Source organism: Urocitellus parryii, chromosome X (genome assembly GCF_045843805.1).
Source record: "Urocitellus parryii isolate mUroPar1 chromosome X, mUroPar1.hap1, whole genome shotgun sequence".
Taxonomy (NCBI): domain Eukaryota; kingdom Metazoa; phylum Chordata; class Mammalia; order Rodentia; family Sciuridae; genus Urocitellus; species Urocitellus parryii.
The window spans coordinates 70,723-96,244 of NC_135547.1; the positions used below are offsets into that span (position 1 = coordinate 70,723).

General features: G+C 38.4%; 1 protein-coding gene across 2 annotated transcripts in view; it reads right to left on the reverse strand.

Moving 5' to 3' along the window:
- Positions 1-980: 980 nt before the first annotated feature.
- Gab3 (GRB2 associated binding protein 3) overlaps positions 981-25,522 on the reverse strand; it is a 55,187-nt gene continuing 30,645 nt past the window's right edge. The window contains exons 2-10 of one of the 2 annotated variants that reach the window (XM_026381957.2): positions 25,050-25,353; positions 22,029-22,245; positions 21,040-21,518; positions 19,774-19,829; positions 19,027-19,246; positions 17,217-17,298; positions 16,027-16,129; positions 2,909-3,025; positions 981-1,436 (exon numbers count right to left, since the gene is read on the reverse strand). In XM_026381957.2, the coding sequence (XP_026237742.1) occupies positions 1,320-1,436; positions 2,909-3,025; positions 16,027-16,129; positions 17,217-17,298; positions 19,027-19,246; positions 19,774-19,829; positions 21,040-21,518; positions 22,029-22,245; positions 25,050-25,353 (1,695 nt within the window). In that variant the 3' untranslated portion in view covers positions 981-1,319. Of the gene's footprint in view, positions 1,437-2,908; positions 3,026-16,026; positions 16,130-17,216; positions 17,299-19,026; positions 19,247-19,773; positions 19,830-21,039; positions 21,519-22,028; positions 22,249-25,049; positions 25,354-25,522 lie in introns of both variants that reach the window. The other variant, XM_026381956.2, reaches the window with a different exon arrangement.

Consider the following 25,522-nt stretch of genomic DNA (forward strand, 5'->3'; position numbering starts at 1 on the left):
TTTATGGAGTGTTCAAAGTCTCAGGATCTGTCATTTTTCAATCAGAAGGGAAAATTGGCCAAAATTTCAGACAGATCATCAGGAGGTATTTCTAATTGTAACTACTGAAAATGTAGAGTTTCAATTGAACATTGCAAAAAGAACCCCTCCCTGGACATGTATACCTTTTAAGAATCAGAGCACTTGCTCAGATCTCTATGAAAGGAAGAGGGGATGGACGATGGCTCATCTTTTGTCTGCAGGTGTTCCCCCAAATGATCAGTTTTGTCAATTTCCTCAGAGGTAGTATAAGATAGTGGAATGAGTTTGCAATTGGCAGCCTGGACAACTCTAAGCTTGACTCTGTATCTTAGCCCCATGAGTGATCTTGGTCAATGTGTTCCCTTCTCTAGTTCTCAGTTTTCTTCTCTTCAAAGTGGCAGTAGCAACAGATTCTGCCATGCATAGCTTCTGGGGCCTTTTAAAGGAAGGGATGAGATGATACATAAGAAAGCATGCTGGGAAAATGCCAACAGCAATGGAATAGCAGCTTAAACACAAATGTCTTTATAGCCACCAGTGTCATCAGATATGCTGTTCATCATGGAGCCTGGGATCCATTGCCCATCACTCAAATTGTATCTCTTTAGGGACAGAAATGATTGATCTGATAGAGTCGTAAGAGTAAGGGGTGTAAATTCTGTGACCATTGCTGAGCTTGATCTCAACTGTGTCTTCAAGGGCTATGACAAAATGGTCTTCAGGGTACACTTTACTAGAATAATTTGGTTCTGATCAAAGCACAGGATACCAGACAAAATTTCAGGTATTGGAGGCAAACAATGTCAGCCTGTTGGCGGTAATACCGGCTCCAATCTTTGCTCCAAATACTCCATTTGAAAATTTTGTAACAGAATATTTGGAAAAATGTTCTCTAAAGTCTTGTTTTTATTGCTCTTACCATTCCTGAATTAATGGCATTTTTTACATCTCAGTCTGTGGTTGTGGAACCCTTCATCTCTTCCTTTTGTGACGGTGGAACCATTGCAAGCATCTCTGAGGCTGGAGAAATGACCTTCTGTCACAGGCTCTGGAAGTGGGGGTAAAGGGGTGTGGGTTGGCCCTCTTCATACCTGCTTGAGAGGAAACTGCTGGCTTCTCCTTTCCATCCAATGCATAAACAGATCCTTTCCTCCTAAAAGTTCTCGCCAATACCACAGAAACTACACATTCTCTCTTGGTTTTGACCTGTGTTGACCATTGGTGTGTTTTTAGTGAAAAAAAAATGCAAACTGAACCCCAAGCTTCCCAGTTTCACACCTGGCCCAGACCCACACATCTCACACTTTGGATTGCCTTTCATCCGTCCACTCCTGCTTGGTGTTCTGGAGAGCTTGTGTCTTCTGCTCATCCACTTGGACATAGTCTACTCTTTGCTCTTCTGAAAGAAGAAGTTTCTGAAGAAGGACAAAAAGTTTTCATTACATCTAATTTTGAAAAATCAGGATAGTGCCTACCTTTCTGTGGTAGGTTATACTGTAATCTTTACTGTACTATTTACTCCCTCTTCCTGCAGAAACATTATGTTCTAGATGTATGTGTGTGAACATCTCTTAACTTTAGCCATTTGGTTGGACAAATAGAATCCGAATAGAGTTGACACATGCCAATCCTAAGGAGAAGAAAAGCATTCTGGGATTCTCTAATTTCTCTCTCTTTTTTTTTTTCCTCTGCCAGAAGCCCTGTATTGTAGATGACCTGGAACACAATATCCCTGCCTGAAATAGGCTTTCTAATGAGTAACAACTGAAAGAACCTTTGATCCTGTGTGTACCTGAAATTTGAGGGTTGTTTACTCTGCCTAAACTGACTAACATGCGTTTTGTACTTGTTGCTCCCACCCTTCTGACCAACTTTTCTTGTGTATCTGTTCAGGTTTTTGGAATGATATTAAATGTGGAAAAGTAGGTATTCATTCAGCAAAAGGGGAAGGAGGTCTTCCAGAGTTGTTTTTCCTTACACACACACACACACACACACACACACAGAGAGAGAGAGAGAGAGAGAGAGAGAGAGAGAATCATATTGTACTTTCTGTTCAGTGAGCTGCTTTTTTTCACCAAATAATACATTGTTAGACACATTATGGGATTATGATCATCCCTCACTCAAATATATTAGTTGCCAATCTATCACTGTTAGTTCATTCCATGACTCAAACTGTGAAGTGTATATTATTTAATGGCTAGGATCACTTATGGGTATTAATCAATCAATCCTCCTAATAGCTCTCATTGTAGATGTTATTATTTCTGATTCCTAATTTACAGATGAAAATACTATCCGAAGGATTTGAAACAGTCCAACCTGGCAATTCAAGGCCCTTTACTGAGGGGTTCCATGTCAACTACAGCTCCTTTTATCACTGCATAAAGTCTAGCCATACTAGCCTGTTACTTGTTCCTTAAACAGGCCCTTGCTATGCCTGGCCCATCCTCCTCTGTGTCTTATGAATTTTCTATAACTACTAGGGTATGAATCCTAGAAAAGCATGAATATAACATCTGTTTACACACATGCACACAAAAAACATGCTCTAGAAAGAAATACACTAGGATTCCATTCTCTCTGGAAGGAAGGTTTAAGGTTCTTTCAATATTTTTCATTATACATCTGTATTCCTTTTTTAATATTTACTTTTTAGTTTTTAGTGGACACAACATCTTTATTTTATTTTTATGTGGTGCTGGGGATCGAACCCAGCACCCTGTGCATGCCAGGCAAGCACGTTACCACTTGAGCCACATCCCCAGCCCACACATCTGTATTTCTAAGACCTCCTAAAGACAACACACATGGTTTGGCCATCAGAAAAATCTAAGCAGAAATGAGGTTCTCTGGGAATTCTCAGACATAAAATTCTTCCTACCTGCTGTACAGGGGCTGATGATGCTGAATTAAAGTCCAGGGCCAAATAATCCAGGCTGAACTTCTTTGTCCAGGTAAGAGCACCACTGCTCAGGGAGTTGGCTGTTTGGTGCTCCTCCTAGGAAACAACATTACAGGACTCTGGTTAATGAGTCAAGAGAGGAAGGTAAGTTGTGGCTCCATCCAAGTAGCTGCCACCAGATCACAAGAGAGTGGTCTGATAAGACCTGAACAAATCTGTCTGCACATGAGTGAGAGTTGGCATTTCAAACACAATATAGCCATTCAGCCTTAATATGAAACCATATAATTATTGGAAATGGTTTGCCAAAATTCCCTCATAAAAGAATTCACTTTATGGATCTGATAGGCTCATGATATTTTGGGGATTAACTCTTGATAAGATCAACTACACTTATTAAACTTCCAGTAAAAGTATCCCAAATACATTTAAAGGTACTTTATACAATTCAAAGAAACAGTTATAGTGAAACTCACCACCAAGCTTCAGAAGCAGCATAGTAGGGAAGTGACTCTCCCCTCTACCATTTCCTCTTCTCCCCACTACAGGCAAAGCACTATCGTGAATTTTATGTTTACAACTTCTTTTCTTTCAAAGTGTAGTTTGATGAGCAAGCAAGTATCCTTAACACACTGTCCAGCTTCTCCTGTTTTTGAATATCTTATCAATAGAATCTTATCATGTATTTTTTTGAAAATATTTTATGTATATTTTTAATTGTATATGAACACACAGTATCTTTATTTATTTTTATGTGGTGCTGAGGATCAAACTCAGTGTCTCACAAATGCGAGGCAAGGACTTTACCACTGAGCTACAGCCTCAGCCCCTTATCATGTATTTTTTAAAAAATATTTTAGTTGTCAATGGACCTTTATTTTATTTATTTTTATGTGGTGCTGAGAATCAAACCCAGGTCCTCACACATGCTAGGCAAGCACTCTTCCACTGAGCTACAATCCCAGCCCCTTATGTATGTCCAGTGGCTTCAATTTTTGCTCAAAATTATATAGTCCACACTCAACCATGTCGATGCATTAGCTCCACTGCACTCATTTCCACCAGGACAGATTATTTCATTGCATGATTTATTTAATCATTCTGCTTCCAAAATATACTTGAGTTGCTCCCAGTTTGGGAGCTATTGCAAGCAATGTCACCATGAGCATTTCTGCACCCGTGGGAGAGTCTTGGACATTCACCCAGGAATAGAATTGCTGGGTTATAGGATGTACTCATCTTCAACCTTATTAAATACAAAAAAAAAAAAAACCCACCTACTTTCCAGAGTGATTGCAGATACACCAATTTGCATGGGTGCCAGGAGTATATAAGAAACTCTTTTGCTTCCCATCCTGGCAAATATTTGGTATTGTCAGTGCTGTTTTAACCTTTTTCCAGTCTGAGGTGGGTGAAGTAATACCTAATGGTGATTTGATTCTTTTTCCATTTCCCTGATTATTAAGTAGCTTGGGCATGTTTTCATTTGTTGAAGGGCAATTTATTATTTTCTCCTCTGTGAATTGCCTGTTTTATTTTGGGCTTCATTTTGTTTGTTTTTGGCTTTTGTGCTGAAGTATTTGCATTTTTCTTATTCATCCTTGTGCCAGGCCTACTTTGTGTTAATCATTGTTGATGTTAATGAGCAGGACAAATTCCATCCATTTTGTTCTTCTAGAATGTCTTGTGTAATCATCACCCTTTACATACACATTTTTAAATCAGCTTTAAATTTTCTCAAAAACTGCTGTTAGGGATTTGATATGATAATGTCTTTAATATTTAAATCTTCTTGTTCTGGAACATGGCCTATCTTTCCATTTATTTAAGTATCCTTGAAGTCTTTCAATGAAGTTTTTTAAAAAATATTTATTTTTTAGTTGTAGATGGACACAATACCTTTGTTTTATTTATTTTTATGTGGTGCTGAGGATTGAACCCAGGGCCTTGCACATGCTAGGCAAGCACTCTACCGCTGAGCCACAACCCCAGCCCCCAATAAAGTTTTAATGTTTTTGCTTATAACGTTGTTCACTGATCTCTTCTTAGATTTATCTAAAAATACCTATAATTTGTTATTATTGTAAATGGTAGAATTTTTTTTTTTTTGGTACTGGGAATTGAACTCAGGGCCACTCAACCACTGAGCCACATCCTCAGGTCTATTTTGTATTTTACTTAGAGACAGGGTCTCACTGAGTTGCTTAGGGCCTCGCCATTGCTGAGGCTGGCTTTGAACATGTGATCCTCCCACCTCAGCCTCTGGAGCCACTGGGATTACAGGAGTGTGCCACCACACCTGGTGGTAGATTTTGTTTAAATCCAATTTTCTGTTTCTTACCACTGTATAGACATTCAATTGTCTTTTGTGTATTGATTCTATATCTATCAACTTTTATATTTCATTAATTCTAATCATTTTGTTAATTACTTTATTTATGATTTAATTAATTGCTTTATCCTAAGTAGGTTATTTTGGGTTCTCTGGGTAGACAATTGCTTTATCTATGAATAATCATTGTTAGTCTTCTTCCTTTCTAATTATTTTTCCTTTTGGTTCTTTAATTTATTCTCTATCATATACAATGCTGAATGGAAGTAGTTGAAGAGGTTTTCCTTGGGATGAGGTGTAGCTCAGGGATACAACACTTGGCTAGTTTTTATCAGGCCATGGGTTCCACCCCTAGCACCACAAAAAAGGTCATCCTTGTTTTGCATCTGATTTTAAAGGAAAGATTTTTAGTATTTAATCATTCAGTATGATACCTACTATAGATTCTATAAGACTCCTTTTTATGAGATGTAGGAAAAGTCCTATTCCTTGTTTACTAATAGATTATTTTTATGAACAGTTCTCTCAAATGCTTTTTTTCTGCATCTAGTAAGATAACAGTATCATTTCCTCCTTTAATTAGTGCATGTACTCACTTGATTTAATAGGTTCTCCTGGTTTATGGTTATAAAGCTCATTCCTCTGAGAATATTGGTAATAATATACTTCATCTTCTCCAGCTTTAGGTCACCACATTAATTTAATTTCAATCTCTATATATATTTGCCAAACTAAACATTTCATATAAATGGAATCATACAATATGTGGCCTTTTGTAATTGACTTCTTTTATTCAGCATATTGTTTTCAAGGATAAATCACATTGTTTCAGGAATCAATACTTCATTTCTTTTTATGGCTGTATAAACTTCTATCATATGGAATTAACCAGTTGATGAAAGTGTAGGTCATTTTCATTTTCTGGTTATGGAAAATGCTGCTATGAACATTTGTGTATAAATATTTGGTTGAACATATTCTTTTTATAATTTTTAAATCTCTACAATGAGCAAGATTGGCCTATAATTTATACTTATTCTTAAAAATAAATGTAGCTAAGGAGACAAAGATTTCTATGTTGAAAATTACAAAGATGCTACTGAAGGAAAACAGAGAAGACATAACTAAATGGAAAAACAGCTATGTTCATTGACTGGAAGACTTAATGTTGTTAAGATTATAAGATCACCCAAAATAATTTGCAGATTGAAAATATTCCATATCAGAATACCAATGGAATTTTTTGCAGAAATATTAAAATCTACCATAAAATTCACATGGAATCTTAAAGCCAAATAGCCAAATCAATCTTGAAAAACAAAAATGAAGTTTGAAGTCTCATACTTTCTTATTTCAAAACTTACTACAAAACAATAGTAGTGAAAATAGCATAGTACTGGCATAAATATAAATATGTAAACCAATGGAATGTTATACAGTCCACAAATAAACCCTCCTTGCAAATGCAGTCAATTGATTTTCATAAGGGCATCAAGACCATTCAATGAGGAAAGTATGCTCTTTTCAACAAATGGTATGAGGGAAACAAAAAGTCCACAGTCAAAAGGATAAAATTGGACTCTAACCTTATACCATATACAAAAATCAAGTCAAAAAAGATCAAAGATCTAAACATGAAAGCTAAAAATATAAAATTTTTAGACAAAATTTGGAAAAATCTTTATAACATTGGCTTTGGCAATGATTTCATTGATGTGACACCAAAAGCAAGGCAATAAAAGAAAAAAGATAAATATGAGTTCATAAAAATTAATTTTTATGAACTTTTATACATCAAAGGACACTGTAAAGAGAATAAGAAGACAACTCACAGAATAAGGAAAATATTGAAAATTGTACAGATGATAAGGGTTTAATATTCATAATACATAAAAATTCCTACACCTCAACAACAACAAAAACAAACAACCTAATTAAAAAATAAGCAAAATACTTATTATGGTTTGGATATTAGGTGTCCCCAGAAAACCCATGTGTGAGAATATGCAAGAGCATTCAGAGGTGAAATGATTAGCTTATGAGAGCTTTAACCTAATCAGCACTTAAACCACTGATAGGGATTAACTGGGTGGTAACCACAAGCAAGTAGGGTGTGACTGGAGGAGGTGGTCCCTGGATGATGAGGGGCACTCTCTCTGCTTTCTGGTTGCCATGAGCTGAGCTGCTTTCTTCTACCACACCCTCCTGCCATGATGTTCCACCTCACCTTCAGCCCAGAGCAACAGAATTGGCCATGTATGGACTAAGATCTCTGAAATCGTGAGCCCCAAATAAACTTTTCTTACCTTACATGGTTCTTGTCAGGTCTTTTGGTCACAGCAATGAATAAAGTAGCTAAAATAGTACTCAAACACATTTCTCCAAAGATAAATAAATGGCCAATAAAGACATGGAAAGATGCTTAAGCTCACCAGTGATTAGGAAAAAGTGAATGAACAACAATGACATAATACTTCACATCCATTAGAATGGTTATTATGAAAAATGGGGAAATAACAAGTGTTGGTGAGGATGTGGAAAAATTGGAACACTTGTTTATTGTTGGTAGAAATATACAATGGTGTAGATATTGTGGAAGGCAAGTTTGTTCATCCTTTCAAAAAACAGAATTACTATATGATCCAACAATTCCACTTCTAAGTATATTTTCAAAAGAATCAAAAATAGGAACTCAACTAAGAACAAGTATACCCATGTTCATAGCATCGTTATTCACAATAGCCAGAAGGCAAAATGAATTAAATTTCCATCAGTAGATAAGTGGATAAACACATGTGATATAATCCATATTATCAATTATCACATTATTTAGTCTTAAGGAATTAAATTCTGATATATGCCACAATGAAGGTGAATCTTAACACTATGCTAAATAAAAGAAGGCAGACACAAAGGTACAAATATTGTATCATTCTACTTTTATGAGGGCCCTACAATAGGCCAATTCAGAGACAGAAAATAGTAGAGAGGAGGGGGAAAGTTACTGTTTAATGGGTTTACAGAGTTTATGCTTGAGATAATTTAAAAGTTCTCAAAATGGATAGTGGTGATAGTTATACAACTTATGAATATATTTATTGCCACTAAATTTCATACCTAAAAATGGTTAAAACAGAAAAATTTATGTTCTGTATGTTTTGCTAGAGTAAAAATATTTTAAAAACTGTAAAAGAATATTCATGATGGTTCTAATTGTCCCCAAACTCAAAACAATGGATTTATCCCTTAGTGTATAATTGGATAAAATGTGGTACATGCATACAATGAAATATTACTCAGTAATAAAACAGAAGGAAGTACTGACACATATACAAATTTGGATAAATTTCAAATTTGGATGAATTATTCTGAGTAAAATAAGTGAAACTTATATAATTCTATTCTTTTTTTAAAAAAGAGAGAATTTTTAAATATTTATGTTTCAGTTTTCAGTGGACACAACATCTGTATTTATTTTTATGTGGTGCTGAGAATCGAACCCAGCGCCCTGCACATGCCAGACCAGAGCGTTACCACTTGAGCCACATCCCCAGCCCAATGAATCAATTCTTGTGGCATTCTTGAAAAGACAAAATGATAGGAATGAAGGACAGATCAGCAGTTATCAGGGGTTAAGGGTAGGGGGAGGGTGTAGCATAAAGGAGTATTTTGAGGTGATGGAACTACTATGTGTCATGATTGTGGTGGTTACACAAATTTACATATACAGAGAACTATACACCAAGACAGTAAATTGCACAGATTTAAAATCTTAGAAGTATTATAAAACTGTAATAATAATGTGAGATTTAAGAGTCTAGAATTCAACTATAAAGCTCTTACAAAACTGTTGAAATTATAGGGATTGAAAAATTGATAGAGGAGAAATTGCACAAATTAAAATTATGCTTTGCTCTTTTAAATTTTCTATAAGTTTATAAACATTTATAGAAGGATTGTTATGGCTTGGATCTTGAATATCCCCCCAATCTCATGTGTTAAAAGCATGGTCATGCTTTTAACCTCATTGCACTAAGATGCAGAAGCAAGACTTCTAAGCAATGATTGGATCATGAGGGCTCTATTAATTAATCTATTAATTATTAATCTATTAATTAATCCATTGATAGCTGGATCAACTACTGGGAGGTGGACCCTAGATAAAGGAAGTAGGTCACTAGAAATATGCCTGAAAGGGTTTATCTTTTCTCTGCTATCCCTCTCCTTCTTACCTGTCATGAACTGAGCACCTTTCCTCTGCCACACCCTTCTGCAATGATGTTCTGCCTCATCCCCAAGCAATAAAGATGCCCAACCATGGACGGAGACGTCCGAAACTGTGAGCTAAAAGAAACCTCTTCTCTTATAAGTTGTTCTTGTCAGGTATTTTGGTCAAAGTAATGCAAAGCTTCCAGCACAAGAATATACAGTACATCTTGTATAGCAATAAAACAAAAGTTGTATTTTAGTCTCTGACCTTAATTTTTACAATCAAATCAGAACTTTACCTCAAAAATGCATATGATTATGTGCAAAATAAAAATAAATACTGTATAAGCTGCTGTGTGGCACATGGGAAACTGTAAATGAAAGTCACTTGACACAATCTTATTACTGATTTTATAAAAAGGAATTGATGATTGGGCTGGGGTTGTGGCTCAAGCGGTAGTGTGCTCGCCTGGCATGTGTGCGGCCAGTTCGATCCTCAGCACCACATACCAACAAAGATGTTGTGTCCGCCAAGAACTAAAAAAAAATTAAAAAAGGAATTGTTGAGATAAGATAGTTTTTCAAATTTTTTTATGGTGATTCCCTCCAAACTACCTTCAGTTAGTGTTCCTGGCTCTTCACCTGCTCTGTCCTATTGCCTAATAATGCATGCAGCCAGCCATTGACCAGTGATTACAAACTCAAGCAAGCAAGGAATTTGAAACTGCATTGTTAATGAAACACAGGTCTTTCTCACAACTGCAAAGAACAAAAGTAAACTGCTTGTATCTGGAATGAGTCTGTACTCGTTTTTTCGAATAGGTTATAGGATCACTACCCTTTTCTATTCTCTGGAGATAAAGCACAGCTGTTCAGCATCATTTACAGGAGTGTCTTCTTGTGGAAGTTTCCCAAGGGCCATTACTAAGTGTGAAAAATATTGAGAAGAACATATCAAATTTGTAGATGAGTCATTTACATCTGCATATAGTTAAGTGTACTTACAACACAATTTTATCAAATAAAAAGGCAAAATAAACCATTTAATTATTTATTTCTGGAGAGTATCATTTTTAAGTGTCCAATTACCCTTTATCTTTATGTATAGGTGGATAGGATTGTCTTCTGATGAGCATACACCCATAGTGCTTTGAATATCTTCCTTCTAAGATTTTTTTTTCAAAATTTCATAGTTCAGATGGAGAACAAATGGTAGGTCATAGGAACCCACAATATCACAGCAGCTATATGAGACTTAATTAAATCAACAGCTCTGTAGTAGATCATTGAAGTAGGGAGACTGTTGGAAAATGATCACAGGCAACTCAGAGAACTAACAACCTTGTGAAAGCCAACAATATCAGTTTCCAGAAGATAAAGAAAATTAAAAAGGAATAGATGACAGCAGTTTGTGTGCATGGTAGTAAGTGAGGAAGGGGAAGCTCTTCCCTAATGAGCCAAAAGAAATTCTCCCACTGACCTTAAGATAAACAGGTTCTGCTAGGGATGTAGCTCAGTTGGAAGAGTGCTTGACAAGCATGCACAAGGCCCTAGGTTCAATTTCCAGCACCACACACACACACACACACACACACACACACAGATAAACAGGTTATGCTGTCAAAAAAAAAAAAAAAAACAACCTTAAAGTTTGAGCAGAAAATAAGCTCAGATACGGTGAGCTGAAATAATGTGGAAAAAAGTCCCAGCACTCTCCATCAGAGACAGAGAAAGGGGGAAAGTGGTGAAAGCTTAAAATGATGTGAAAATGTAAAAGCTACTAACAAATTTCTAGACACATAAGACCTACCCAAATTGAACTGAGAGGATACACAAAACCTAAACAGAGAAATATCAAAAAATAAGATTGACACAGTAATAAAAAATATCTCCCAACAAAGAAAATCTGGGACCAGATAGATTCTCAGCTGAGTTCTATAAAACCTTTAAAAGGAGCTAATGTGAATCCTACTGTTACTATTCCATGAATTAGAAAAAGAGGGAACATTTCCAAATTCATTCTATCAAATCAGTTTCACCCTAATATGAAATCCCATTAAAAATACATCAAGTAAAGAAAACTACAGACCAGTACTCCTGATGAACATAGACACAAATATCCTTAATAAAATATTAGCAACCTGCTTCCAAAAACACATTAAGAAGATCTTATACCATAATCAAGTTGGTTTTATCCCAGGGATGAAAAGAAGATTTGTCATATGCAAATCAATATGTGTAATTCATTACATAAATAGAATTAAGGACAAAAATCACATGATCATCGCAATAGATTCACAAAAAGTCTTTTACAAAATTCAGTAACAATTCATGATAAAATCAATGAAGAAACTAGGGATAGAAAAAACTTACCTCAATATCATAAAAGCTATAAATGAAAAACCCAAAGCCAATATCATAATGAATGGGAAAAAAAACTGACAGCATTTTCTTTAAAATCTGGGACAAGACAAGGATGTCTACCATCACCACTTATATTCAATATAGTACTTGAAGTTTTAGCCAGAATACTTAGGCAAGAGAAGGAAGTAAAAGGAAACAAATAGGAAAGGAAGAATTCAAATGCTATGGCTTGAATATGAGATGTCTCCCCAAAGCTCCTGATATTAATAATGCAGGAATATTTAGAGGTGAAATGATTAGATTATGAGAGCTGTAGCCTAATCAGTCCATCCTAGTTTGAATGAAGTAACTGGATGGTAACTGCAAGCAGGTAGGGTGTGGCTAGAGGAGGTAGGTCACTGGGGGTATGTCCTATGAAATGGTTTACATATGAAACGTTCCCCCCTCAAAGCTCATATGTAGGACAATGCAAGAAGGTTTAGAGGTGAAATGATTAGGTCACAACAGCTTTAACCTAATCAGTAAATTAATCCACTGATAGGGATTACCTGGGTGGTATCTGTTAAGGACATAGAGTGTGGATAGAGGAGGTGGGTCCCTGGGAGAGTGCCTTTAGGGCATTTTGTCCATGGTGAGAAGATCTCTCTATTTCCTGGTTGCCATGTTTTGAGCAGCTTTGCTCCACCACACTCTTCTGCCATGATGCTCTCAGCCCAGAGCAACAATCAGCCATCTATGGACTCAGACCTCTGAAATTGTGAGCCCCAAATAAATGTTTCCTCCTCTACACTGTTCTTTTTGGTACTTTTGGTCACAGCAGTAAAAAAGATGACTAGAACACCTTAGAAAGTTGTGTCTTCTCTGCTTCCCCTTACCCACTCTCTCTGCTTTCTGGCCACCACAAGCAGAGCCACAGTACTGTGCCACACTCTTCTACCATGAGGTCCTGCCTTACCTTGGACCCAGAGCAATGAAATCACTCAACCATGGACTGAACCTCTGAAACCACAAGCTGAAATAAACTTTTCTTCTTCTAAGTTGTCCTTGTCAGGTATTTTGGTCTGAGCAACAAAAAGTTAACATATCAAATTATCACTGTTTACAGATGAAATGATTGTAGACTTTTGCCACAAGAAATTCTATCAGAAGACTTCTACAGCTGCTAAAGAAACTCAATAAAGTAGCAGGATACAAAATAACATCTTTCTTATACTCCAGTAATGAATCTGCTGAGAAAGAAATCAGGAAAACAATTCCATTCACAATAGCCTCAAAAAAATACTTCAGAATGATTCTAACAAGAAGGCAAAATACCTCTACAATGAATATTATAGAACATGGAAGAAAGAAATTGAAGAAGATGTGAGGATACTGAAAAATCTCTCATGCTCTTGGATAGGCAGAATTAATATTATTAAAATGAACCTATTACCAAAAGTGATATATAGATTCAGTCCAATCTCCATCAAGATACTAATGGCATTCTTCAACAGAACTAGGAAAAATAGTCTTTAAATTCATATGCAGGCTCAGCAGTAGAGCACTTGCCTAGCAAATGTTAGGCCCTGGGTTCAATCCTCAGAACCACATGAAAATAAATAAATAAATAAAGGTATTGTGTCTGTCTGCAATTAAAATATATTTAAAAATAAATTCATATGGAAGCTGGTTGCAGTGGTGCATGCCTATAATCCTAGTGGCTCAGGAGGCTGAGGCAGGAGAATTGCAAGTTCAAAGCCAGCCTCAGCAGCTTAGCAAGGCCCAAAGCAACTTTGAGATGCTGTCTCAAAATAAAAAATAAAAAGAGCTGGGGATGTAGCACTGTGGTTAAGCACCCTTGGGTTCAATCCCTGGTACCAAAAACAACAAAAAAAAGTTCATATGGAAGAATAAAAGTCCCAGAATGGTCAAAGTAATTCTGAGCAGTATGATGAATGCTTCAGGCAACATATTTCCCAGCTTGAAATTATACTAGAGAGCTATAAGTAATGAAAATTGCATGGTTCTGGAATAAAAACATGCATGTAGATCAATGGAATAGAATAGAAGTTTCAGAGACAAACCCACACAGATGAAGTTATCTGATCCTGACAAAGAAGCCAAAAACATACAGTAGAGAAAAAAAAAACAGCTTTCTTAGCAAATGCTGGGAAAGCCAGATATGTATATATGGAAAAATGATATTAGATCCATACCTGTCACCCTGCATAAAAGTCAACTCAAAGTGATTCAAAGACAGGAATTAGATCAGAAACCCTGCAAATGTTAGAAGAAAACACAGGGTCAATACTCCAAGATATGGGTACAGGCACTGACTTCCTCAGTAAGACTCCTAAAGCTTAGAAAATAAAACCACTTAGAATGGCGATCATCAAGAATACAAATAACAAGCTGGGCATGGTGGCACATGCCTGTAACCCAAGGGGCTGAGATTAGGGGGATCACAAGTTCAAAGCTAGCCACAGCAACTTAATAAGGTCCTTAGTAACTGAGACTCTGTCTCAAAATAAAATATAATAAAAAGGGCTGAGAAGGGCTGGGGTTGTGGCTCAGTGGTAGAGTGCTTGCCTTGCATGTGTGAGGCAATGACTGGTTTTCAATTCTCGGCACCACATAAAAATAAATAAAGATATTGTGTCCATCTACAACTAAAAAATATTTTTAAAAAAGAGCTGAGGATATGGCTCAGTGCTTAAGTACCCCTGGGTTAAATTGAAGGAAGAGGAGGAGGAGGAGGAGAAGAAAGAGGAGAAGAGGAAGAAGAAGAAGAGAAAGAATAGAAGGAGGAAGAGGAGGAAGAGGAGGAGGAAGAAGAAAAATAATAATTTCAGGTTAGAATGTGGAGGAAAAGGTACACTAGTACACTTACATTATTGGTAGGGCTGCAAACTAGTATAACCACTCTGGAAAGCTATATAGAAATTCATCAGTAGACTAGGAATGAAACTACCATCTGATCCAGCTACTCCACTCCTGGGTATTTATCCAAAAGAACTAAAATCAGCATGATATAGTGATATATGCATACCAATGTTCATAGCAGCAGAATCCATAATAATCAAGATATGGAATTATCCTAGGTGCCTGTCAACAGATGAATGAATAAAGAAAATGTGGTGTATATACACCATGGAATATTACTCAGCTATATAAAAATAATGAAATTGTGTCATTTGCAGGAAAATGGATAGAACTGGAGAACATTATGGTAAGAGAAATAAGCCATACTCAGAAATTAAAGGGTCATATGTTTTCTTTCATATGGAGAAGATAGGGAAAAAACAAAGGGGAAAAGAGGGATATCATGAAAATAGAATGGATACCAATAGAGAAGAAGAAGGGGACCCAGGGTAGGGAGGAGGATAGGGAAAGAAAAAGTACTAGGGAATGAAATTGAGCAAATTATGTTATGTGCATGTGTGAATATAATACAATGAATCACAGTGTTATGTATAATTATAATGTACCAATAATTCATTTTAATTTCATAGTTCATACAAAAGTTCTCTCTAGAGTTCCCTACATTTTCAAATTGCAGAATGGGCACAATTGTTATTAAAGTGTCCATTAATAGCCAGAGGTACTAAAAGCATCTTCAAAACCCCACACTCTCAATAGACCCCAAGGTGAAGAGAACAGAAGAGACAATAGGGCAAAAGGGAGACATTGTAACTCTTGAATTGTGGGGTTAATCAAAAGATAGAGATGTCAGGTCTCTATCCACCCAGGACTATGGAAATACCCTATAGAGGAGAGTCTCTAGGGGCTACAACACACCAGGAAGATTTGGAGGCAGGTGTTCTAATAAAAGGAAGCATGTACTATTTGTATTTTACAGCCTAGACTCTGACATCCAGGGGATCACAAACCAACCTATTGGATTCAACCATGACACCCACATCCCTGGTGAAAGAAATTGCTAGCATCTTCCTTTCCCCATAATACAGACCTGAACCCTACATTCTTCTGAATAGTGTGGCTTTAAAATAGTATGATTAGCTGAATATTGCAGAGATTTAAAAAAAAGCTTCAAATTGATTTGTTTCCAATCTAGAAAAGTTGTGACATGGTTTTACAATCAAGTAATTGTTTTATGTTTGCAGAGATTTCTGAGGGATGTGTTTTCTTTATAATAAACTCACAAGAGTATATACACTGGGATAAGTAAAAGAATGTGAAAATATAGGATTACCATTTGGATGTAGTTTTCTTCCTCCTCTCTGGAAACAGGACTGGCAAAAAATCTTGTAGGATTAATACCATTTCTTTCTGGAGAGAGAAAGCTGGTTCGATTGCTAAGAAGAAAAATACAGATGAGGTCAAAGCAATGTCTTACAGCTGCTCTGAAAGGCAGCCAGGAACTGACATGGCCCCATGGGGCTTCAGTCTTCCCCTTCCAGACACAATTTCCTTCCGGCCCAAGCAGTTCCTAAAGAAACAGAGACTGTGGCAGCAGCTCTGTCCCACTTGTGGAGCAAATGGCTCCCACTTGCTTTTTCCCAGGACCTCCATATGACATAGGTCATGAACTTACTAGAAACAGACCAAGGCATCATATCATTTTGCAAAAAATACTTCTCTGTGACCCTTTTGTTTCCAAAGAAACTAGGAAAAGTAAGAAAGTGTTGCCATTCCTTTTTGATAGGATAACAAGAACTGTAAATCACCTTCAATTCTACTCCTGAGTCAGAAGCACAAGCTGTCTCTGAAGTTTTGCCTGGAAATACACCTCCCTGTGCAATTCTGATTCACAAAGTGATTGTCTTATGGCATTTAGAGTGAACTAGGAAACCGTAGGGCTAGCCTCAGGACTCTGAAAATTCAACTCATAAAAGGTACAGATACATTTTTGAGCTTGTCTATCCAACCTGTGAACCACTCACAAAGTTAAACTTCTGGAAGTTCAGCTGGTAGTACTGGCTCTGCCCCCTGGGCCATAACTGATTCCACTTTGGCTGGGCAACATAATTCTGTCCTCTCACAAAATCTGACTTGATATTGATAAAGAGCTCATCTGTGTTAGCACTGGAATTGAGGCATATAAATAAGCTCAGGGGCTATAGTACCACTATCTTTAGCCATAGAAATTATGCAACAAAGAAAATAGCTCTACAAAGACAAAGAGATAAGCAGATATGAATGGAGAGGTAAATGTGAGAGAAAAGAGAAGATGCCTTGAGTTCTCAATAGCACTCCAATTCCTGATTCCAATATCCCAAGAAACTCAGTCATACTCCTTCCTTTGTGATACGTAAATCATCTTTAGCTCTTGATAATAAACCAGGTTGTCCTTTAGCTTAGGCAAGATCAAATGGGCTTCAACAATAAGAAACCTAATTAAGTTTGGATATGTCTGGGCTCCTTTAACAATCAGTGGTTTACCAAGGCACGGTGTGGGTCCTGGTTAAAGATGTGTGTTCCCGGATGGTGGAGAGGTTTCTCAGGTCCAGGGGAGGTGGTCGTGCTACAAGACAATACACAGTAAGGTTAGTTCTTAGAAATTCAAAGCCATAATCCAAAGAGTGTAAAACCATGACATTTTGTTTTCCTGGCACAGCAGATCCAAACTTGCCAAGAGAAAGCACTGATAGTGATTGTGAATTTCACCATCTTCCTCTTCTCTGACTCCATGTGAGTAAGGACTGCTACCTAGCAAATGGTCTGGGCTGGAAAGTTTACATGAGTCATGAAGTCCCTGTGGGGAAGGTCTCTCCTGGCAGCATGACACCTAGGTATTGGGTTCACCAACCAGCTATCTCCTGGCTTCACCACTTGCCCTTTCCCACCTGGGTGCAAAGTTCATCCCAGAACCAACCCCTCCTGGCCCAGCTGTCTATCTTTGCACCTACCTGCTAAATATCCAATCCTAAGCCTATCAAACATCTTCTTTCTGCCATTCTCTATATGATTGTACTGCTGAAAATAGTGACCAGCAGCCATGCATGGTTATTTACACCACAATATATATAAATTTATTGAAATTTAATAAAAATAAAATTCAGTTCCTCTGCCTCACCATTCTCATTGCAAATGTTCAATAGCAATGTTTGCATTATCACAGATAGTTCTGGTCAATGGCACTGCTATAGAAAATTAATTGAGCAAAACAATAATACATACTTTCAAGTTACAAGTCCCTGTGAAATTGTTTCTGGCCAGAATGGACAGGCTATTTCCTCTGTACCTCATAAGACAGGGTCTGTTCTCCTATTTAGTACTGACTTCATAATTCTGCTTTTCCCTCCAGATGGTTTTTACATATCTGCCTCTCATCTTTGCATCCTCCCCAGGCACAGTGTTGTACCCATGGCCAATGCTGTGAAAAGTGCAAATGTGGTCTGACTCAGACTCAAGTGTGTCTGACTGGAACAGAGAAGGCATGAGTAGGAACCTTAGTTAGCAGCTTTGGGCATGGCCACCTGAAGTGATAGTTTTACTCAAAAGCAATGAAAGGTATGAGCAGACCAGATAGAATATCAGACCTCAGAGTGATTGCACGGAATGATTTCTTAAAATCACATAATCTACTGGGAAGGTGAGGGTGGGTAAGACTGAAATTACTTCACCCTGCCTTTTCTCTTTCTATCTCCTATCTTTCTGTCTGTCCATGCTGCTGAGCAAAGCAGAGAGGCTGCTATATTCATACAGGAGCTACAAGGTGTCCTGTGCACACAGGAGTCAGTCTGATAATTATAGAAGTTCTCTCCCATCCCCAATTACCTGTGCTGATGGGCATACACAGAACAGTGAGTGATAAATAATATTTGACCATGAAGGATATTAAGGAATTGGTGTCAAAGGTCATTCTTGGCTGCCTTCCATAAGGCTGGTACTGTTATTACATTTAGTGTTGCATGAATGTGGAGATGTCAGGTGGGTTCCATTCAGACCCATCATCACATATCCCTGGGACTTTATTAGGGAAACAGGCAAAGATGAGCTCTCTGGAATGAATTAGCTTTGTAGGATGCATTTGCTGGTCCACAGTACCTACAATTTCTCTGATTTCTTTTATCATGACAATCTTCAGCAGCAGGTGCCCCCAATCTCCCCATTCTATACCAGCCATTTCTTTCATATCCTTATGTTTTGCAGCTCTCTGAGATGGTTTTTCTAGTGCTTCCTTCCCAAGAAAAGTTAGGAAGGACCTTGCTCCCCTTTTTTACACAGCAGACCTGTTTAAGTGCCTTACGTTTCCTCTGAGGTTTGAGATCTCTATTCACTGGTGGAGGCTCTAAGTCTGCAGGTAGCTCAGGCAGTGGGCTTGAGATGCTTCCTGAGCTCATAGGGATGTAGTCATCCTGGCTGCAATGGGGTCCAAGACCAGAGGCAATGGCCTGGGGGCTCATGGGCACATAGCTGTCTTCGGCACTGGTTGAAGCTGGGGGATACATCAGGGAGAACCTGCAGGGCTGCAAGAAAACAGGTCATGGAAACCACCACCAGTGGACATCAAGGCTTTGCATATGGTTTTAGTTTCAGATTACCCAAGAATGACTCTGAACTTCCTCAGGAAAGTTAGAAAAGCCTCTACCCAAAGATCTGCCTCTGGACCTAATGTGTGATAATCTCCTAGATCTGATGGTGGAAGACTGAGAGTTATGAATTCATACAAATATTTTTGGTATGATATTTTAATTTAAAACATCAGAGCCCTTATGGAACACAGAGTTCAGGAGTTCCCAAACCAGTTCAAGTCTTAAAGAGAGACTAGAAAGGTTCTCAGAGATTCAGATTGCTGAATATCAAAAGAATTGAAAGGAACATATATTGGACTGGGGATATAGCTCAGTTGGTAGAGAGTTTCCCTCGCATGCACAAGGCCCTGGGGTCAATCCCTAGCACCACAAAAAAAGAAAAAGAAAAAAAAAGGATCATATATGAGTCAGGCTACTTTTGATTAAATTGAGTCTTAAAGGAACCCAAGTGTCAAACTTACCAGATTTAAACTAAGCCGCTTGTCTCGGTGTCTTAAGGATTGGCATTCTATCTCAGCTGCAAGAAACAAGTCAGACTGGTGAGAACTGCAGGAAAACATCAATTGAAATTAGAATCTAAGTCCCTGTACACCCCAGGGCCCTGTACTCAGCATCAGAGAGGTAGAACAATAAGCTTTACACGTTCCCCTGCTTTTACTCATCCCTGTTGTTTTGGTGTTTGTTTCATGGTCAAAATCCTATTTTAATTAGTTTTAATCTTTGTTTGCTGTCATGTAAAAGAACACAACCTAGCTATTTGTGTTCATACTGACATATCAAATTACTTCATTTTATTCTTAAATCTCAGACTATTGGTTCATTTTCATACTCCATTATTCTACTGACTTTATTCATTTCACATTATAACATATGCTTACCTATTCTTTCATTTTTACTTTTGTCACTGTTCACACATTAGCACATTAAGACCTGTTGTGTGATTGGCATATATCCATTTAACAGGCATTGTCAGAAGGAAGTGAACTGTGTAATGATCACATCTCTAGGAACCCTGAAGGAGGTCTGTGTCAGAGTGACTTACGTCCTCAGTCAGAATGAGAGATTTCAAAATGAATTTGCATTCTTTGAACTCTCTGTAATTCCTTTAAAACATAGCCTTGGTAGATAGTGTGGTGTGTGGGTGATTATATTTGGATAAATGGAGAGAAAGAGTGAGAGTTAGTTTTTGTTGTCTGTCTGAGAGATGGGCTGACATGAAGGAAAGGTTTAGGTTGGTCAGTTCATGCAGGAAGATGAAGAAATCCAGAGAAGCTAGTAAAGAAGAGGTACCAAAAAGCCACATTGAGGATTCTGTGTGGACTTGCATTGAGCACCTTCTGAAGGCTACAGAGACCCCAAGTGTGTACCCAAGTGACCCAAACAAACATCAGAAGCTCAGTCTCAGGTGGAAGGCCTACTACATGGTCAAGGACTCACATAGGCAAGCCAATCTCAAGGGACCAGGGCTCCAGCTTTTTTTTTTTTTATCTTTTATGACAATCTAAATATCTCTGGAAGCCAAATTCAAAGGAGGAGGTCGGGGACCCAGAATCAGGACAGTGCTGCCCTCCAGCTGTGCACTTCCTCCAAGGTCTCCATTAGGAGATAAGACTGGTTTGAGCAAGGAAAATGGGAAAAGTCCTCATATGGACACAAGGTGTGACAAGGATCCAGGCAGGGAAGTCCAAATTTTTCTCTGTACCTGAATCTTAGGATCTGACTCTTACCTTTCCAGGTTCTCATGTGGTCTAAACCAGAAAGAGAGATTCTTCTTGGCACAAGAGTGCATTCTGGTTTCTTGCTGGTGCTGTGCCCACTCCACAGGTGCTGCTCCTCTTGGCGCCGTTCAGAGAAATGGCTTGGTTTAGGAGGGCGGGGAGGTGGAGTGTTGGATACATCTAGTTGTTTTGCTGCGCAGGGCAAGGAAAGTTGGCTTTTTTCTACCTGAATGGTGGAATTTAAGGATGTTTCCAGCAATGAGGAAGAAGACAAGTGGTCCCTGGAAGGCCCATTGATTTCTCTATTCCAGATCATAATAGCCTGGGACCTCATGGAAGATGCCTCCTGAGATCCATTCCCATGGCGTGAGAGATGGACCAAGTTACTGGAGGGTAGTGGCTGCAGGCCATCAACAAAAACATCATCAAATGAAGTCTGTTCCAGTGAGCGGTCTGAGTTTGACCAGCTATCACATCTGGTGGGAAGACTAAGGGAAGAAAAACATGTTAAGTTTGACTGAAATGTAGCCAACCACCCACCACAAAACCCATGCTAGCCTCATTCCCACTCCTCCAATACCAGCTTTTGTTCTACTTGTAGAGCTACATTCCCTCTAAAATGCTCAGTTTTTTTGCAGCAACACTTCGTTGCAAAAAAAAAAAGTTTATTATTTTTTTCATCCTGTAAGCATCAGATACATATGAAAATGTAAGGTTAGAAATGAAAGCCACAATGCTGAAATGTATGAGTCATTTTGTTTAGTATCTGGCATGCTTCATCTTTCATAGTGGCTGATAGTGATCTGTACCTTAGCACTGGCAAGAAGAGAGGTGAGAGCAGACACACCCACTAGAAAACACTTCCACTAAACAGACTGATTTGAAGGCACATTGAGTATATCTCAGAGACAGATTCTGCAGGAGAAGGCAGTGTGGGCTCTGTGAACAGAGGACAGCATACTAGGAGATAGGGCTCAGAGGCCCAGGTGTAAGCATACCTGGCATGGTGCAGTCTTCCAGTCTCACAGTTGGACAGAACCAGATAATCAGGAAGGAAGAGGAACTCTGACTCACTTCTGGTTTCCTCAGTGGCTATGGTATTAGTGTTTGGTTCATCTCTTGGCAAGGAGGAGCTGGCAGCATGGGCAGTATGAAGGGAGTTGGCAGAGGATGGTTGGAGAGAGGAGGGCATGTAAGAGAGGCTCTCCATGGAATCTGCTGGATTAAATCATTTCCCAGGTTAGTGTTTTAAGAATGGCTATAACATTCAATTGAAATTTCTCAAACAGCATCTAAGAAGCCAAATAGAAAATGCAAATCACAGCTGGTGTTTGTACTGATGGAAGAGGCCATTTCCCCAAGCTATAAACAATGTCTGGGAAAGAAGGCCAATGTTCCAAGAATAAAGTGTTGAATCCATTAAGAGTAAAAAAAACCCCAAGTATTCTTGGCCTAAAATTCTGCAGATAGTCTATAAACTGCTTTTTATGGCCCTACACAGCAGCCCTGCATCACTGTTTATCTACCCAACAAATATACATATATACATATATATGTATTTATGCATAACAAATCTATATGTATATACTTACATATGCACTTATACATGTATGTACTTATGTCTATCTATCTATAATCCCTGCTATTGCATATACTACGTGACCAGAATTGTTCTAACCCTCATCAAGCAGCTGAGACAAAGGCTCTGCCCTTACTGGAGTTCACATTCTAGCAGAGGAGACAAATAACATTTACATTAAGAATCATGCTAATAATTGTTAGATGTAAAGGGAAGTGACAAAACAGGTTGTTGTGATAACTGCAAAAGCCTGTGTTACTCAAGGAGTCTAACATTCTTCCATCACTTAAGAATATGGCCCTCAAGATGAATTTGGATCAGGAGCCAATAAGACCTTCAGATCAGAAAAGACCAATGAAAGCCTACATTTATTTTTCCTTTGAGCCGAGTTGGTAGTGCAGGATTCCTGAGTCAGAGTGACCCTGAACTGCCTCTAGGCTGTACTACCTGGCCATTGGGACTTTGAGCAAGTTACAATTTGCCTTCTCCAAGTTTCTTTCTCTGTAGAGTGGACATGATAACACATATACCATAGAACCAGTAAGGGGATAAGATAACTTAATATGCAAAGACATTTTAACAGAGCTCCTAGCCAGGACACACACAGTGTGTTGACTATTCTATAGTTGCTTAAGACAAAACCAAATTCTATGCAGTCATTCCTCCTTATTTTCTGTTTCACTTTCTGCAGATTTTTTTTTTTTAGAGAGAGAGAGAGAGAGAGAGAGAGAGAGAGAGAGAGAGAGAGAGAGAATTTTTTAATATTTATTTTTTAGTTCTTGGTAGACACAACATCTTTGTTTGTATGTGGTGCTGAGGATCAAACCCGGGCTGCACGCATGCCAGGCGAGTGTGCCACCGCTTGAGCCACATCCCCAGCCCTCACTTTCTGCAGTTTCAGTTACCCGCAGTCAACCTTGGTCTGAAAATATTAAATGGAACGTTCCAGAAATACAAAATTCGTAAGTTTTCAATTGTGGGATATTCTGAATAGTATAATAAAGTATCATATCATTCTGTGCTCCTGGAACATGAATCTGTGCTAGTTTTGCTGTTGCACCTCAAACTGCAAAAGTTATGGTCATGATCATAGTATATAAGTGCTTAGTTAAGATGGAAAAGGCGGGGCCAGGGTTGTGGCTCAGCGGTAGAACACTCACCTACCATGTGTGAGGCACTGGGTTCGATCCTCAGTACCACATAAAATAAATAAATAAAATAAAGGTAACATATCCAACTACAACTAAAAAATAAAAATTTAAAAAAGATGGAAAAGGCATTAAACTTGTGTATGTATATATAGGAAAAATGGTGCATGTATGTTTGTGTATGATTTGCTATTATCTGCAATTCCAGGCATCCACTGGGGGTCTTTGAAATGTACCTCCCACAGAAAAAAGAGGATTATTATATGTGAAAAGCCACAAGAAAGTCACTCTGCCATGGTTTTCAAATGAAGTGGACTCTGTCCTCATATTCTCATAAAAGCCAAGAGTGTGAAAGAGGAGGTTTCCGGCTTCCGGCTTCCTTGAACCTCACACCAGGGCAGGCTTTCTGATTTTTGTCTGGTATCTAACTTAACTCCTGTTCCTCTTGGGTCACTAGGGTAACTCTTGGATGTGAAACAGACTTTGCAAGTAAGCTTTACCTGTTATACCAAGGATAAAGAACTTACCATCATTTCATTTCCTGTTACTTGAGCACTCTCAAAGTACACCAATGTTATTCAATAGAATCACTCAATAAATAAGCTTTTCCAATTCGTGAAAAGAAAAGGACTTTGTCCTTAGGGAGAAGGCTGTAGAGGTAGAGTAAAACCTAACTCTGACTGTCTATCGCCACCTAGTGTTACAATGTAGATATTTCATAAGCAAATGGTGAAAGTGACTACTGAAATGTTGAAGCAACTGTAGACCAGAGGATTTAGGGGCAAAATTTTGTCTACTAGACAAAGAAGCTAAAAGGAAATTCTGAATAACATATTTTCAGGATCAGAGCATGGATCAATAAGTGAGAGCTCAACAACAAAATCTATGACGGGAAGGGAATTATGATCCTAGGTTATATCTGGCATATTACATGGGAAGGGTAATGTGTGTGCATGTGTGTGTGGGGGAGCTCCTCCTGGGTCAATTTCTTCCACAGCCCTGAAATGGCTCAGAGAAAACTTATAGCTTATTTTCCCTGCAGAGACCTGGAATGCTCAGTGTATGGACAGGATCTGCCTTTCATATTTGGACCTGAATCCTAGAATTAGGTGAAAGAGGGCAATTTCCACTATTGTAGAGAATTAAGTAGGAATACCTCTGATATAAATTGGCTAAAGTTCCCTCAAGGAGAAAGGCTTGGCACCTTTCAACATTTTTCTGCATTAGCTTCTCCAGTGGGCACAGCATCCCAGGCCCCCCCTTAGCACACAGGACACCAACTCTGCTCTTACCTGCACTGCCCTCCATGTGGCCAAGGTTGCAGACCTGACTGATGCTGTGCACCCACACCTGCATTTCTTCTTCAGTCTTGGCCACCAGGTAGAATGTACGGGAAGTAGTCTTGACAATGAATACAAAATTGTTCTGAAATTCCTTCCGTACAAAGCTGGGGCCCACATGCTTCCACACAGCACACTCGCTGAGGTCTATCACACGTATTGGCTTGCTGGAGTGCTTGTTCCGGTAGTACTCCAAGACGTCAGGATTGCCACTCATGCGTCCCCGCCGGAGCACAAACCAGCGTTTGCGCCAGGCCTGCAGAAGCAATTCAACAAGGAATTACCAGACTAACTTCTCCTGCTTCTCAGACTCTGCCAAGAACATATGTTGTGACAGGATAGTAGGAAAGAAGCAAATCAGCCATTTCAGTAATGAGACACTTTGTATTAAAGGACGAGGGCCTGTCTTATGTCTGCTTTATTGT